At 42.3% G+C, this 16,000-nt stretch overlaps 2 protein-coding genes and 1 long non-coding RNA gene across 7 annotated transcripts in view; 2 read left to right on the forward strand and 1 right to left on the reverse strand.

Moving 5' to 3' along the window:
• Nucleotides 1-6: 6 nt before the first annotated feature.
• Nucleotides 7-12,221, forward strand: fbf1 (Fas binding factor 1). 4 transcript variants are annotated; one of them, XM_005750100.1, is made up of 33 exons: nucleotides 7-77; nucleotides 507-555; nucleotides 711-741; nucleotides 1,753-1,797; nucleotides 1,893-1,938; nucleotides 2,048-2,090; nucleotides 2,184-2,234; nucleotides 2,315-2,456; nucleotides 2,587-2,667; nucleotides 2,800-2,847; nucleotides 4,087-4,212; nucleotides 4,307-4,436; nucleotides 4,643-4,797; nucleotides 4,890-4,983; nucleotides 5,070-5,513; nucleotides 5,606-5,671; nucleotides 5,758-5,828; nucleotides 6,100-6,390; nucleotides 6,519-6,568; nucleotides 7,082-7,129; nucleotides 7,224-7,352; nucleotides 7,469-7,569; nucleotides 7,680-7,886; nucleotides 8,196-8,303; nucleotides 8,452-8,591; nucleotides 8,726-8,844; nucleotides 9,522-9,644; nucleotides 9,745-9,921; nucleotides 10,000-10,176; nucleotides 10,273-10,410; nucleotides 10,481-10,580; nucleotides 10,667-10,782; nucleotides 12,036-12,221. In XM_005750100.1, the coding sequence occupies exons 2-33, from the start codon at nucleotides 553-555 to the stop codon at nucleotides 12,114-12,116; spliced, it is 3,681 nt and encodes a 1,226-aa protein (XP_005750157.1). In that variant the 5' UTR covers nucleotides 7-77; nucleotides 507-552; the 3' UTR covers nucleotides 12,117-12,221. The 4 variants fall into 4 exon arrangements, with proteins under 4 accessions (XP_005750157.1, XP_005750160.1, XP_005750158.1 ...); XM_005750103.1 differs by lacking the exon at nucleotides 6,100-6,390 and having other exon boundaries at nucleotides 7-555; XM_005750101.1 differs by lacking the exon at nucleotides 2,800-2,847 and having other exon boundaries at nucleotides 7-555.
• Nucleotides 12,125-13,512, reverse strand: LOC102193736 (uncharacterized). 2 transcript variants are annotated; one of them, XR_312192.2, is made up of 5 exons: nucleotides 13,213-13,325; nucleotides 13,010-13,077; nucleotides 12,772-12,832; nucleotides 12,522-12,585; nucleotides 12,125-12,319 (listed from the first exon to the last, which is right to left on the reverse strand). It is a non-coding gene; the product is annotated as an uncharacterized LOC102193736 (long non-coding RNA). The 2 variants fall into 2 exon arrangements; XR_312191.2 differs by lacking the exon at nucleotides 13,213-13,325 and adding an exon at nucleotides 13,369-13,512 and having other exon boundaries at nucleotides 12,129-12,319.
• A 939-nt stretch (nucleotides 13,513-14,451) lies between these two features.
• The window catches only part of sphk1 (sphingosine kinase 1), a 16,019-nt gene continuing 14,470 nt past the window's right edge, over nucleotides 14,452-16,000 (forward strand). Inside the window, exon 1 of the mRNA XM_005750104.2 lies at nucleotides 14,452-14,962. Coding sequence (XP_005750161.1) covers nucleotides 14,536-14,962 — 427 coding nt within the window. The 5' untranslated portion in view covers nucleotides 14,452-14,535. The remainder of the gene's footprint in view (nucleotides 14,963-16,000) is intronic.

A 16,000-nucleotide genomic window follows, 5' to 3' on the forward strand; every position in this document is an offset into this window, starting at 1 on the left:
GTCGGCACGGTTGTGGCACCCGCTACTCCAGCACTGAGTGGCCCAAACACCGAAGCTGGTGGTTTACTGCTTATTTTGTATGTAGCTACATTTAATGCTAATCACAAGCCTAGCGCTGGAACACTAGTTAGCTTTTGTTTGCAGTGTAGCTAAGGTGCAACCTTCTGTGGAAATGGGTTGTGTGGGGGCGGTGCGATTTGTTTTTGTTTTTTTTACCGTTAGTCTGCTGGCCAACTTTAAGATGCTAAACGCTAAACACAACGAGCTGTATGAATACGTGACTATTTAAACCACAGTAATTAAGACGAAAGGCTCCAGTCGTGTTATGTTCTTGACAAATGCTAGCTAGAGTAGCTGAGCGGTTGCCAATAGAGACAGGAGGCGCTATGTGTATTCATTTTATGCTGCTCTTAAACCCAGAGCTGCTAACAGTGACGATGAAATGATAAATAAATAAAAAAAATGGCAGTAAAAATGTATTCTGCTCGGTTCTGTTGCACTGTTAGCTTGATGACTACCCTTACACTGTAAACCCACCAGCACAGATTGAACATGGTAAGTCAAACTGTGCTCTCCCTCGACATTTTTTTTGTATTTATTCATTGACGATGTAACGGGGTTTCATAATCTTCGAGGATCATTTCATTATCATTCACTTTTTTCATGATTATCTGCTAAATTAATAAACTTATTTTCACTGCTATTTTCAGGCTACAAAGCCGAAGGGGAAAGCCTCGAAAAGTAAGTTAAACTTGTGCTATTTGAATCCTACTAACTTTCCTTCTTTTTTTTTTTTTTTTTTTTTTTTTTAATAAACTTTCAGGAGTATCAAAAATAAGGCCTGGGGCCCAGAATCAATTCGACAAAAAAGTTTAAACGGTCTTGTACCAAGTAGTGATTTCCGATGTTTCTGTGTATTTGTTTTAATGTGTAATGTATTTGCTTATATTGAGTGTAGCTAACATGATTTATTAAGGGGTTATGTATATAAAATAAATAAAAACACAGTGTCTTTATATAACTATTATTTTGTATTTGTTGCAATTTCTGCTCCTTTCTTGGCCAGATTACTCTTTAAAAAGACACTTTTAATGTCAGTGAGACTTAGCTGGATAAATAAAGGCTTCTATATAAATTAGTTTGCCCAAAACTGATTGCAGCTTCTACCTTGTGACAGGAATGTTGTTTGTGGCTCCAAACGACTTGATAGCAATCATGAAAGATATGTTTGACAGACAACAAGTCATTTACAAGAGTTTAAAAATGATGAATCTCTTTTGGTACAACACTGACCCGCTGGGTGGCTTTGAACAATCTAAAGCACGGCATAAAATTAGACTTTTACCGTAACTGATTTACAGCTTGATAAAGACCTCTCCCATGGTCATTCATACTACACCAAAGTAATTAAGTAATATATAGACAATTAAATGGCAGAAAAGTTAAACTTTTGTACAGTGGCAGTTAGGGGAGTTTCACTGGTCTGGTCCACTTTATATTAAAGTATGTTGTATCTGGCACACAATTACATCCTTGTCCCTCGTGATTGTACCTCAGCAAAACATTGACTGTAAAATGATAAAAGCCTATTTCTACATTAAAATATAACCCAGTGTGTGTCTGTCCTGCTGATCCAAAATCATTGGATCATGAGATGTCGTACCACGACAAATACAGATATAGGCAGCAGCAGTAGTATGCCTCTCCTGCACCTTGCTGAAGTTGACTGTATACCTCTGTTGCTTTTCTAAGGTTCATTCAGGGATGATTTGCTTGACAGCTTGCTTGATGATGACAGTAAGTGAGCGCAGTTGTGCTGTTTTATCAGAATTAGTGTCTATCTTTATGTTAAAGTGTGTCATAATATTTTCTTGAATTAATTTTCCAACTAGAGCAGCCAGTAAGGACGAAAGCATCACACGATGGACCTATGTATAGGTAAGTTAGAAGGAAGATTTGTGAATTGCAATGTGCCAGCTGTAAATTATTACTCCTCTTCATGTTCTGTTTTCTTTTCCTGCTCATCTGCTACTGATTATATTGTCAGCACGCTAGCACAGGAGATAAAAATGGATGGTGCGGACACTGAGGTATGTAGGATAATATGCAAACTGGGTCATATTCACCCCGTTTTTTTTTCCTTTTGTGTTTATTTTGTCTTTTTATATTTTCTTTTGTCCGAGGACTCGGATGTGTCAGCGGCTGATCCCAGCGACATACTCAAGAGCATGAAGGTGGGTCATTAATTGAGGTTGCGGCGGCAAAGATAAAGTTCACACTGCACGTTTCACTTTTCCTCTCTGTCCTCGTGCAGGACATGGACGACATGGACGCTGACCTCTTTGCATCAAAGAAGAAGCCCAGTTCGGCTCCCGCGCAAACAAAGCCACTTGTTAGCGAAGGACCAAAGAAAGACTCTGCTGTGCTCGAGAGTAATGCAAAACCAGAGGGAGCAGGTAATTCAGTGCAGAGTGTTCTCGCATAAATTACTTTCTCATTATTAGCTCCACATTATTACCAGCTTTGAAGTTTTACATTAATAGCAGCGATCAGAAAAAGGCTTTTGTCTGCCTTTACTTCCCTCAGATGAACCCACCAAAGAGGGGAAGAAGCCGAACTCTGCACCTTTATCCTCAGCGCGGAGTTATAAGAAGTTCACCTTCTCTGGTAAGCGAGTCTCCCCCCTCCCTGTCGTGACATCCGCTTCCTTGACTGAGCTTTGTATAAATGAACATGGTGCAGATGTGTTGTTGACTTGCAGCTTTGCTTTGTTTCTCTCAAAATGTTGCTTTAACTCAGACAGTGGTGGTGAGGATGAAGGTGTTGCTCAGACTTCTTACGCTAAAGGTACATTAGTGTGGTTGATACGTGTTTAGTCCTGTACTTGCAGTTAAGTCACATCAGTGGGTGCTTGTGGGTAGTATTTAACAGTGGAGGTGTACACTGTAAAATGTTTGCTATTCCAAATCGAATCAACAAATCTGGAAGTATACGGAAGGAATTAGATTTGCATACACTGACACCCAAGAACAATGATCCAACTAGCAGATGGAATTGCCCTTCAGTTATTCCAATATTATATCTATACATGTAAAGGGGCAAGTATAAATAATAATTTGAAATTGTGCCTATGGATGAAGCTCATATATCCAAACTTAATGTCACAAGTTCATCTGCTCTCTTTAATTCTCTCTGCCACTGAAGTTTGTGGTGTCGTCAGAAGTAAAATGTTGTTTTTGACGGTGACTATGAACTAAAGCATAGAACATATTACAATTAAAGAGATTTTGCTCAACAATGTTCAAAAACTTTGAGTGAGCAATCGTCAGAGATTGTTGACAGACATGCAAAACACCTAAAACAACTGATTTCTGCAAAGAAAAAACTAGATCTAGATTCTGTTTGATCTAGCTTGTGTACACTTACTTTTTTCACAACAGACTATTTATATTTGTATTTTGTTCAATAAATGGTAAATGGACATGATCAGAAATATTACTCAGGTTGACTGTGAGTTCGTGTGAACTGTAGCCTCAATTTCCTGTTCTTAGCTGACCGAAATCACACCCAGTATTGTCTTCTGCTGTAGCCCATGTGCTTCAAGGTTTGACAGGTTCACTCAGAGATGCTTTCTGCAAAACTGGGTTTTTCAAGTTATTTGAGTTAGTGTTGCCTTCTTATCAGCTCAAAGTAATCCGTGTGCTCTCATCTGATCTCTAGCATTAACTACTCTAGATTCAAAGTCAGCTTTCTTTCCCATTCGGATACAAAGTTTGAACTTCAGCAGGCCATCTTGACAACATCTGCCTACCTCAATGCACTGCCATGTGATTGGCTGATTAAATATGTGTGTTAATTAGCAATTGAAACGTGCGCCTAACAAAGTGGCCACTAAGTGTATGTTTCACAACTGGGAAATGTGTCAGTTAATGAATCCAGTTCAACAAAGTACAGTTTCAAGTTATTGTATTGGTATAGCAGATAAAAATAATAATAATAAAGTAAGTATTTAAGTGTTTTATTGCCCTTTTACACTCTGGGGCCCAAATCCATTATTCATGATATAAAGACTCTTATTTTTTGCAGATCTAGACGACCCCCTGGATGATTTGCTTCCAGGTGACTCAAAGCCTGACTTGAAATCTAGCTTCTCCAAACCTGAAAAATCTGTGCCATCTCCTTCAGCATCTCCCATTCTAAAGAATGAAACGAGTAAGCCTTAAACTTACCAGGATTCTTTAGTTTCCTTTCTTTTTTAAATAATCGCCAAATGCTGAAGGCTTGTGTTTTATTCTTTGTTGATCAGCTAAGGCAACAAAGAAAGGCGAGCTCACGTTTGAGGATGATAAGGATGACCTAATGGATACACTCGGATTTGACAGCAATAAAAACAATCCCAAGAAAAAAGAAACACCGCTTTGGTCTCCCAAGGAAAGGTAACAACTCTGTTTTCACTTTTTTTTTCCCCTCTCACTCTCGTTGTTGTCCTTATTTATAGCACTCAAATGATGAATAATTACTGTGGTATTGCTTTGGGCTGCAGCTAAAAACATAACCAAACTCTGACTTTACAAACTAGCCTCAGTCTGGTTTGTTAGCCTAGCTGCTTTTGTGCGTCACCTCTGTTCCCTGTTGCTCTCAGAGCCGACGCCCCTCAGAGACCTCGTACCAGAATTGATGAGATTCTGGAGAGTTTCACGTCACCGCGTCTTCTGGAGCGACCACCAACGGGCGAGAGGAAGGACGAGCTTCAGTCTCAAGAAAAGCCGCAACAGGAGAAGACGTCTGCTGGGAGAGGTGATAGAGCACCATAGTTGTGTCCTTAACTTGGCTGTAATTAAATACTATTTTAAAAAAATGAAGTAGCTAATCGTTTTCCCAACTATCAGAGCCTCGTTTAGATGATGACCTCACATTTGGATCCTATCAGCCCACACTGGGATCCACTTCTGAAGGGCGTCAGTCTCGTAGACAGTCTGTCAGGTGTGCCCAGGTTTTGTTATTTACAGTTTGCTTCATGGCTACAGCTTTCAGCAGGACAGAAGTAATCTTTTTTTTCTTACGACCAGATTTTCTACTGAGGACATGAGTGTATCTACGCCAGAAAAGAAGCCAAAGCCCACCACTCCCACATCTTCTCGACAACGCAACTCAGCCGACTGGCTGGGCCTCAAGACAGAAGATGAGCCGGTCTATCTAGAGGAGGGCATCGATAAGACAAAGAATCCAGCAGAGGCTTCAAAGAGCCCCTCATCTCCTTTACTGGAAAGAAAGCCCTCATTCACTGGTAGCCATTCCACATCTGTTGCAAAAACACCAGAAGAGAGCTCAGCCCCAGCTGACAATACCATTAAACAGGCCAAGCCTGAGGTTTCTAAGACCCAGAGGAAAGAAGGGGATGATGAGGATGACTGGTTAGCTGGGGCACTGAGCAGGAGGAAAGCTCTGTCCGCGTTAAACACAGAGGCAAAACCATCCAAGCAGGAAGAGTCTTTCACTGACTTCAGTGTTAGGTACGGTGCAATTTGAAGACAATAACAGAAATGCTACAGAGACAGAAAGAGCATGTTCTCAGTAATGATTGATAACCTGATCTCATTTTTAGTAAACAAGTAACGTCACAAACTCCCAAAAGCAGAGAAGACACGCTTCCTTCAATCAAAGAAACGAGGTAAGGGGTTTGTTGTGTAAGTCCATTAAATCCATGTTAACGTTTTGGCCCTTTTTAAAAAAAAATGTTCCTTATATTTTATGTAGTGACACTTTTCCCGGACGCCTCGGTCCTGCTGCTCATTCCACGCCTGTCAGAGAAGAAAGGTCTAATCATGGTAGCTATCCTTCCATCTTATTAAAGTCACTGATTCAGATTGCCAGCAAATTTGCCCAATTTGCACATTTACAGCAGAAACCCTTTTGACCACTCCTCTCACACAATCATACTAGTTAATGTTAATCATTAGGCTGCTTCCCGTATACTTAAAAAAGCCATCTAATACCTAATCCTACCTTGTATCACATCATTTTAAAATAGAAATAAGTCATGAGCTCATATTTTTTCTAAACCGTGTCTTCCTTTTCTCATACACTCTCCTTCTGTAGTTAACGAGTATACACCCACAGGCGAGTGCTACCTCCCCTCCACCTTAGCATCATCCCCACCAAACCCACTCCATCCATCAGCTCTTAGTTCGCCTTATCATTCAGTTTACTCTGCTAGCGATACTGATCCCTTGTTAGCCTCTGCTGTTAGCATTCAGTCCAAACCCCACCACTTCCCATCCAGTACAAGATCCAAGGTGCTAACAGAGCCCACTCAGGCTTCAAATGAAACCTTGCAACAACTGCCTTTGCCCAGCCCCCTGTCTGCTGCACTGCCCGGCACAATGTGGTGTAGGTAATCTCAGGGAAACGACTCAGTTCACTAAAATACCATCAGATTTCTCTCCAGTGCCTTAATATCAGATGTAACGCCTCGGTGTGGTTGTTACTCATGTTTTTTCTTTTTGTTTTTCCTGCAGATCCGCAGCAAAATGCAACGCTAAACACATCAGCTGCTTTCCCACAACAGGTACTGTTACCTTCATGCATCAAGGCTGTCATAATTGTAATAGATATGTTTTACCTCCACCAAGGAGGTGATGTTTTTGGCACTGCTTCTGCATGTACTTGTCCTTCTGCCTGTCTGTGAACACGAAAAAATGGAGAAAAAGTCTTATAACTTAGAATCTATGATTCCTAAAAGTGCAGTGTGTATTGTCAGCATATAGAAAATGCTGTATAAAGATTTAAAATAAGTCACTGTTGACCTTTACGTCATAATCTCAAATTATTCATGTCCAGTTAACTGCAAATCAATACCTATTATCCATTACCTACGCCTACATAACAAAAGCCTGCAGTTTGTAGAGCAGTAAAAACAAGTGCAAACCTCTTTAAGTACGTTTAAAAAGAACAAAGAAAACAAAATGAGCGCAGAGGAACTACAACACCGTTCCCTTTGAAGTAAATACCACCCAAAGACAGGTTTGTAGTCTCTGAGTTTTTCTTGTTGTCATTTTTAATGCTTTCTTCTTTGGAACAGGCATCATTTTCAGCCGACAGTCTGCAGCAGCTGCTTCTCCAAAACCAGGTAAGGACCTCCTCACTTCCAAAGACCTACTAATGGATGTAATCACCAGATTCATCCTTTGGTTTGTTTTTAATTTGGCTACTTTTTTTCAAAGCTGATGCAGACTCAGTTGCTGGGCCTAGGCGGTGTGGTTGATGCGGGACTCCTGCGGCGCCTTACAGAAAAAGAACAACCTGCAGACTATCAAGCTTTACAGGCCCGCGTCATCCAGTTGGAGGGACAGGTATGTCCTCATGTGGTGACAAGAAGGATGTGAGGTGTGATGGGGGGAGCATTGTTACTGTATTATTATTATTATTATTTTTTTTTATCTTTAAAGTTTATCGTGTCATCATTCAGGTCAAGACTTTGCAGCTGGAGCGAGACCAAAGCCAAATGATACTGGAGAGCATGCAGCAGCGGCACAAACAGGATATGGAGCTCCTGGAGAACGCACACAAGTAGTCCATTCCTAGACCACATCAATTTATCAATTCAGTTTAGCACATGAAACTGTGGAAGTCTTCTACATACATGTGTCTGTAACCCAAGTCTCTCTGTGTATTTTCAGAGCTCGTGTGAAACTGCTCGAGGATTCGGTTGCCCAGCGGGAGACTCAAGCGCGACATGAGTGCGAAGACCTGATGGAACGCCTGGCAACGGTAACGCGAGCGGCTGAGAAGGAACGCTCAGAGCTTCAGGCTCAGTACCAGCGGAAAATGGCCCAGGCCCAGCAGGAAAGAGACTGTGAGGTGGAGAGACTCAGAGACCTTCAGAGGTAAACGTAGGAAAACCTGTTTTATGGCAGCAGGTTGACTATGAAATGAAAGCAAGAACAAATTTTCTACAGTTAGCGACAAATTTACTGGCTGTGAAGTTGTAGTTTCAAAAGACAACACCATAGGAAAGAAAGAAAAGAAAACCAGCCTTCTTTGCTTTATTGAAATTGGTTTGGGTTTTGGGATTTACTCAACTAAATTATCCAGATAACTCAGTGAAATAACTCAATAAGTCTCCAAATATTTAGTTTTTTATCGCAAATAGATGACTTTAAGGTTTAGTGTATATTTGTTGCATTGCTGCTCAGAAAATCTATCTTGGAGATGAAGAGAGACTATGAGGATCAGATCCACAGGCTGAAGAGGCTAAAGGAAGAAGAGATCGATGCTGTTACAAGCGCAACATCTCAGACCAGGTAAGAAAATTCCCAAAAAGTCTAATTGACAGTCACATATTTAATGTTTTTGCTTTTTTTTCTTTTGTGCACGATATCAGCGCCAGTGCTGATACATGTAGCAAGCTTTTCGTGTATAAAAAGTTTTAATTCCACCGCCTTTGTCCAGGTCCGTGGCAGGGGTGATTGAAAGGATGGAGCAGTTCTCCTCACGGCTTGGAGAGCTTTCCTCTCGGGTGGAGAGCACGCACGAACACACCGCTCACGGCCTGGAGCAGGAGGCACGGCACAGAGACGAGCAGCTTCGAAGTATTTTACACACACACACGCGTGTGTACTTTGTACAAAATGGGTCAAGATGCAGATTGTCCGAGAACACGATGGCTTAATGTCATTCTGTGTATGTGTGCGTGTGTGTGTGCGTGTGTGTGTGTGCGTTTTAGCAATGCAGGGTCATCTGGCCCAGCAGCAGAAAGCCATGGCAGAGGAGAAAGCGTACCTGAAGGACATTATTTCCAGGATGGACACTCAGCTTAAAGAGCAGCAGAGACAGCTTGAGAAGGTGATTATGAGAAATGACAGTAGCAGACCAAGATCATACACCGGGACCTGCTGCAGTAGTGCATCAACGAAAAATGTCATACTTTAGATTTCTAAACATTGTCTTTGCATATTAAGAAATATTGCAGAATCATTTTTACCTCACATCAAGAGTCAACTAAGTATTTGGAATTTGTAGAATTATGGCCGAGCGCTTGATGAACCAATAAGACTAAACATGGGCGAACGAACAAAAGCGTGGTTCATGTTTAATTGAAATCATAACATTAGAAGTAGCTGCGCAGACTGAGAAGAACAAAAAGACAGAAGATGGTCGTCCTGCGTCTGCAGAGCCTCACACAGACAGAAAGTATGCACCAGACGTGCCTCCCAACCGCACTGAGCTGATCTCCGAACTGCCAGAAGCCTCACATCCAAAAAAACTGCTTTTAATGCTGAAGAAATAAAGCCCAAAGCTCATTTTGATGTACGATGTTGACAAAAAACATGCAACCACAGTCATAAACAGTGGTCTTCTGTCCTTTGGCAGGTTCTCTAAGATGCTCAGAGCATCCTACTTATTCATTTTTAAGCTATATTTTATAAGTGTGAGGAAAACAGCTAAAATACCACCTATAATATAAACTGACCTTCTTCTCATTAAAGACTGAAGATGCCATTTAATTTTGCGTGCTTTAGGAGCGCTGGAAGATGACAGCAGAGCAGGCCAAAGCCGAGTCGACCCAAAGAAGCCTGGAGGAAGAGCGGTGTGTCCTCACCACGCAGATCAGCGTGGAGCGAGAGGAGCTGGAGAGAGCCAAGGTGAGGCCAACGAACATCTGCAGCAGCAGCACAGGTGTTTTGCACCAACTTGGCGCAGCTTGACCGCCACTTGCTTCTTTGGCCTTTTCTGTGTTTTCAGAGCGCGTTACTGGAGGAGCAGAAGTCAGTGATGCAGCACTGCGCGGATGAGAGGAGGAAGCTGGCGGCCGAGTGGGCACTCTTCCACGCCCAGGAGAAGCAGAGGCATGAGAGGGCTGAGCGTGAGGTCAGCAGTCTGTTGGAGAAGAGGGAGGGCTCCATCATAAGTCTGGCACAGGTGAGCTTGAGCTTTAGGTCAGCTCTTTAGCCCACACAAGTCGTGAAAAGGCACAAAAAATGTAAAAACCTTTTGTAGGAGCAAGCTGACTTGAAGCTTCGCACGGCCGAGCTGAAACAGAAGGAACTTGCTGTGGCACGGGAGCGAGAGGCTCTGGAAGAACTTAGAGAAGAGCTGGACAGAGAGAAAGAAAGACTAAGCAGCACGGCCCTGAGACTCAAAACACGAGCCCAGGAGGTCGAGGCATTCAGCAAGGTAATTTCACACTACACCGATCCCTGTGTGTAGTGTGTTGGACATGTTTTTTGTCCAGCGTGTGTTCATATTTTCCCTACACCGTGTTCTTCACAGCTCGCGGCAGAGAAGTATGAGGAGGGGGAACGAGCGTTGCAGGAGGCGAAACGATTGGAGGCGGAGCACGAGGCGCGACTGAGAAATATTCACACCCAAACAGAGCACCTGAGGCAACAGGAGCAACGGATTTTAAAGGTATGTGTGTCACTTTATGAAGCACATAAATGAATAAATGTGGTGGTTATCTTAACACTTGTTGTTACAGGAGCAAATACGATTAAGTCACCTGCATAAGGATACACAGAGGCTGGGCCAAAACCCTCCTCTTACACCTCTACCACAAATTATTGCCCCCGTTTTAACAGGTGAGGCTGAATGTTGGTCTTCTCTACTAGCTTAAAGTAACACATTTTCTGTGATCTCTAATTGGCCTTTGTTACTGTCCCTACAGACTCAGTTTCAGAGCTGCCTGCAACCCTAAATGTTCCTCCTCCAGTTTCATTTACCAGCTCTCAGTCTATGGCACTTCAGGCCAATCTGGCTCTGTGGAGATATACTGCAGAAAAGGTGAGCACATTTTTAGTTGCAAATGTCAAATATCACTAAAACAGAATTGACAAACAGCAGCTCACATGCTCTATTTTTCCTTACATGTGAAATTTTTACCCTTATTTGATCCTAAATTAAGACACAGGTCTGATTGTTTGTGGATGTTTTTGGATGAAGTCTATTTCAGTGAAGCCAAACACATCTTCTTCCCACCACCCTGGCTCCAATTCCACATTCACCTCTGTGCAGAAGTAGCAGCCAATGTGTGTGACTGAGTAATTGGCCCAAAACCTGCCCAAAGAAATTGCACATCATAGACTTCATGGCCTCTGTTTATTTCTGTACAGCAGCGTGCTATACTTACATTTTTAATGTTCCTTGGGGTGGCTGTGGCTCAGCAGGGTAGAGCAGGTTGTCTTTTAATTGGAAGGTTGTTGGTTTGATCCCTGACTGCTCCAGGCAGCATGACAAAGTACCCTTGGGGCTCAGGTAGAGTAGAAAACCAGTCTGTTTACCACTCTTTTGAACACAAACGTCTGCTCTGGCCAAACAAAATCAGAATGGGCAGCGACGTTTGGAAGGTTAAAACCAGCCCAATGCTTTCCTATTTCCATATTTATCAATTTACTGACCTAAAATTAAGAAACCTTCAAAAAAGTGGGACTGTTCTATAAGGAGAGTTCAGCGTATCTCTCCATTATCTGGGTCCCCTTACCCCAACATGTGCAATTGGGATAAATAGTCATGCAAAGCTGGTTATCAACCCAGGGTTTCACATGGAAAGGGTGGCATTGAGCATCTGACCAATAGAACCCTAGAGTCACCAGGACAGTACAGGCCTCAGTAGCAAAGACAGCAATTTTCACATTTAAGAAACCTATTAATCCATTTAGTTTTAAATTTATCCTAGACAAACTGAAAGAATATATAAACCAGTACAGTCCATTTAAGATTTTAATAACAAGTCTTCAGTTATTCATTGCATTGAGGTTTGTTCATATCTTTTATTTTGGTAACTGTTGCTAAACTGTTGGTGGGAACAATGGAACCACAGCAAACAATCCAAAAGAAATGACGTCAGATAAACACAAGTGTTATGATCCAGTACAGGCTTTTATTGCACTTTGGAAACTCAGTCAACATGAGGCATCACAGTGCACACAGCTTTTTAATACAATCACTATTTGGCCAGCAATGCTTGAAATCATTTGTCAAGAATTCAAGTGTTCAGATTTTTGACTGACTGGATTTTGTTTTTCTGCCCCCAACAGGACCGTGAATACCTACAAGAGGAGCAGTTCTTTCTAGAAAATCTGAAAAAGAAATCTTACAGATCTTTCAGCACAGATTGACCAACACATGCTGGGCTTTCCTCCCAGCACATATGGAATCACGTTACTTTCTATACTTCAATTTTATAACTCGTAGTTTTATTAAAAAACACGTTTCTGATCCAACATGGTTTTCATCTTTCATAAAGACAAATACTGAATTTAATAGTCTCCTCTGGCATCACACTTGAGGTTGGTATTCCGTCCTTCCACAGCAGCTCAATCTGCAAGTTAGAAAATAATATAATAAATAAGACCGTAACACTAAATTACAACATGATCAATACAATATTCAAGAAAAACTTTGCTATAAAAACATCAGCAGTCAAGCCTCAGGTTACCATGACTCCACACTTGAGTTCAGACAGGGATAACTTGTATCATCACTGGCTTGACTTTAAAAATCACAACTCTTGCATGATTTACCTGCTCAGGACCTGCTGTCTTCAAGCCCAGAAAATCTTCATCCTTTCTTCTGCTGCTACAGCACCTGTACCAGGAAACAACACGTGGATGACCGAGTGCTCAGATCACACAAGCTGGAAGCAAAGAGCTTTGCAGATTCTCAGAACAGCTTTCTATCGTCAGTTATCGCATCAGACGGCACTTCCTATGCAGCAGTTTTCATCACTGAAAAAGTGGCAACAGAGATCACAAGATCCAGTGCAATACAAACCTTCTGACTGTGGTTCCTTCCTTAGGCACTCAGTGGAAAGGAGAACAGATGAGCCACGAATCTGCAAAAAACACACGTCATCAGTGAGGATCCATCAGCAGCATGTGGGTTTCACAAATAAACACAGCAGCTCAGATACCATGGCTTTCCACAAGGCTTTGTTCTCTCGGACAGGGATAACAAGTTCATCATGTGTACTGCACTGACACAAATGCATACAACTGTTAACCAGTTTTACCTTCAATCAGAAAATGAAACTTCGCCCTGTTGCAGGCAGACAAACGAATCCCTCTGCATCATCCAAACCTGTATAAGAAGTTAAATCAGTGATTGGCTGTAACGTGACACAAGCAACATAACATGGTTCGTCAAAAACGTAAATAATCAAACTTATCGTGCTTCTATTCTGCGTGCCAGTAAACATGATTCATGTTTCCTTACTTAAACGAAACGCTCATTCTACCACTTTCTGAGTCCTCGACTGCGTGGACTCACTGCACGTGTTCACCCGGCTAAAGAGCAGCTAACAGCTAGCACACGCGCACAATTAAAACTTCCACATATTGAGGTCTCATTAAAAGCTCCTCAAAGTCTCACCTGCTCACGGTGGGTCACCAGCAGCAACCTCAACATGTATACATGAATATAATTTAACAAAAATGAACTGCATGGCGAGAGTCAAGAAAGTTGCTCGCGCTTATCTACGGCCTGGAGAAGAAGACCGGAAATCTCGCGTGATAACGCTTTTATGTGTCGTACGCGTCACATGCCACGTGACCGTGATTGGGTGTGGTTGAAAAGGTTTTTTTTTTTTCATTGTTTCTCGCTAAAAATGTGTAACAACCCAATTACCATCCATGGTTATTAATAATAATAACAGCAACAATAATATTAATAAAGCTAAAAACTAGCTGGTGATATTGTGGTCCGCTTATGGTTACTGTGTAAAACGAGGTCATGTGATCACATTGTCTATATTTTTGAACTTTAAAACATTTAGTTGCTATTTATTGTCGCAGATTCTTATCAATAATACTAATAGAAATAAAGTAATAAATGATGTTTGGTTATAGATTTAGATGACCAGCAGTGTAAAGCTGGTTAAATGAGCGAGTTACTCGTCATAAATAGTTTACTGGATGCTATACTTTTTCGTTATAAATGCTGGACTTTTACTTGTAATAGAGTATTTCTATGGACTGTAGTATATGTTTACTTATTTTTTCATTTTACTTGAACACTTCTTTTACACATATACGCTTGTGCAGGGGCAATTTTCATGTAATAAACTATCAAAGCATAGGATCCTGACAAGTCTGTTTACTTCTGGTGTGTCATCCAAACATCTGTGACTTCATTCAAGCAGGAAAAAATAAAATAAAACAAAATAGGAGACATCGCCTGTTGAATTTTAGTCTGGAGTTTGTGAGTCAAATGACACGCAGTTAGTGTCTTAAAATGGACCTACTAGTTTTGAAATATTGTGTAAGACTTGGTGTCACTAGATAAAATCTGCTGCACAGATAAGGTGCAAAGTGTTTCATAAAGTGTGAGAAGGAGACGCGGTTGGGACGGTTCGTTCTGCGCTCTCCTCCAGCTCCATCACTGCCATTCCCCTTCCCAGTCACTAGGGAGAGACTCTGAACTAAGCAAGCTGCTGTTATTACGCTTAAAGGGTCCCACAGCAGGCTGGTAGAATCAGAGTGTGCACCGCACCGCCATCCGCTCACCGGCCTCCGGGACGTGTCGCACTCTCCGTCCGGGATGGAGAAAGACTCCTGTGATCCGGACCCATCCCGCCAGCGGAATGGGTTCGTGGGCGTGCTGTACGGGGAGTTCACCGACATGCTCAACGACAGGGTCCGCTACTCGGTGAGCTTGACGGAGAGCGCGCTGACCATTCAAAGAATCTCCTCTTCACCCGGCCGGACTAAGGTGGTTTTTAACTTGACCGACTGTGTCGGCTGTCGGGCGTACAGAGGGCCGGACAGCGCGGACGTCGGCGCTTACTTTACAGCCTATTTCTACCCGTTCAAGAGGCGCTGGATGAGCGCCGGAGTGACCCGGCACAGAGTGGAGCAGTGCTTTCGGGTCGCACTGGTCCAGGACCCGCTCGCCAACCTCCAGGAGGCTGAGAGGTGGGCTCATGCCATCAGAGATGCTTCGGCGCGCCAGGCGCCCCGGAGAGACGGTGAGTAAACGCGCGGGTCACACGTGTGAAGCCTGAGATTCAACTTTATATTGTAAAATAATAAATAAACTATATGTAGCAAAAAAAAAAAAAAAAGGCGAACGCTGACAAATTTTATGTGCAGATGTTAAAGTATTCAGTGAGGTCAGGGGTGTGAGAAGGCCTTTCTGGCTCTCAGAAAGAGCCTAGTGCACAGATATCCAAAGCAGAGATCTCCAAGTCCCCGGAAAAAGAAAAAACAAACAAACAGGTTTGGCATAGAGGAAACACATTCCACTTGCTACTGTAACCTGTTCTACCTGCTGTGAACGGTTAGCAGTTAACTGCTGTCCCATTCATGCATGTAGCCCATGGTGGTGATTTTTGTTGGATATGAAGCTTCTTTTGAAAAACACACACGCATAAAAATGATCTCTTAAGTAGTTGGATTTTCAACTGATCTTCTGTCAGCAGAGGCTGTAGCTGCTGTTCATCCTTCCATATTCGCGCTCAGTAAATTCCCACTGAGAGTTTATTGTTGATGGGTGGAGGAAAAAAATCACATCAAAACAGCGTCTGTTTTTCACCCAGCTTTCCAGCAGCCTCGTCTAATTAGGCCTCGTCATGTCTCGCTCTGTTTAAAATGCAGACTGTCCTCAAGTTCCTTTTGTCTTCCGATCTCATTATCTCCTCTGTGCTCCAATCTGGTATACAACAACAGGATAATTAACGTGAATACTGTATGAGAAGAGTTTATGCGCCTAATTATCACTATCACTCATTTGGGAACTGATTGGTGATACTTGCTGAGGATGCAGGGCAGAACAGTTTTGGTCTCAAAACTGTGATTCTGAATCCTCTTTGTCGGTCCGGCAATATCTCTTCACACCAGAAATATGAAAAGAAGAAGCGGATATTTGAGTGAGCGTGACTAATTTGGAATGTTGAAGTGTTAGGATATGTAATGAGGTTGCCCTCCTGCAATAGCAGCCTCCAGGTGTACACAGCACACACACACACACACACACACACACACACACACACACACACACACACACA

This window comes from Pundamilia nyererei, unplaced genomic scaffold (genome assembly GCF_000239375.1).
Source record: "Pundamilia nyererei isolate P.nyererei 1_Seehausen unplaced genomic scaffold, PunNye1.0 scaffold00261, whole genome shotgun sequence".
NCBI lineage: Eukaryota > Metazoa > Chordata > Actinopteri > Cichliformes > Cichlidae > Pundamilia > Pundamilia nyererei.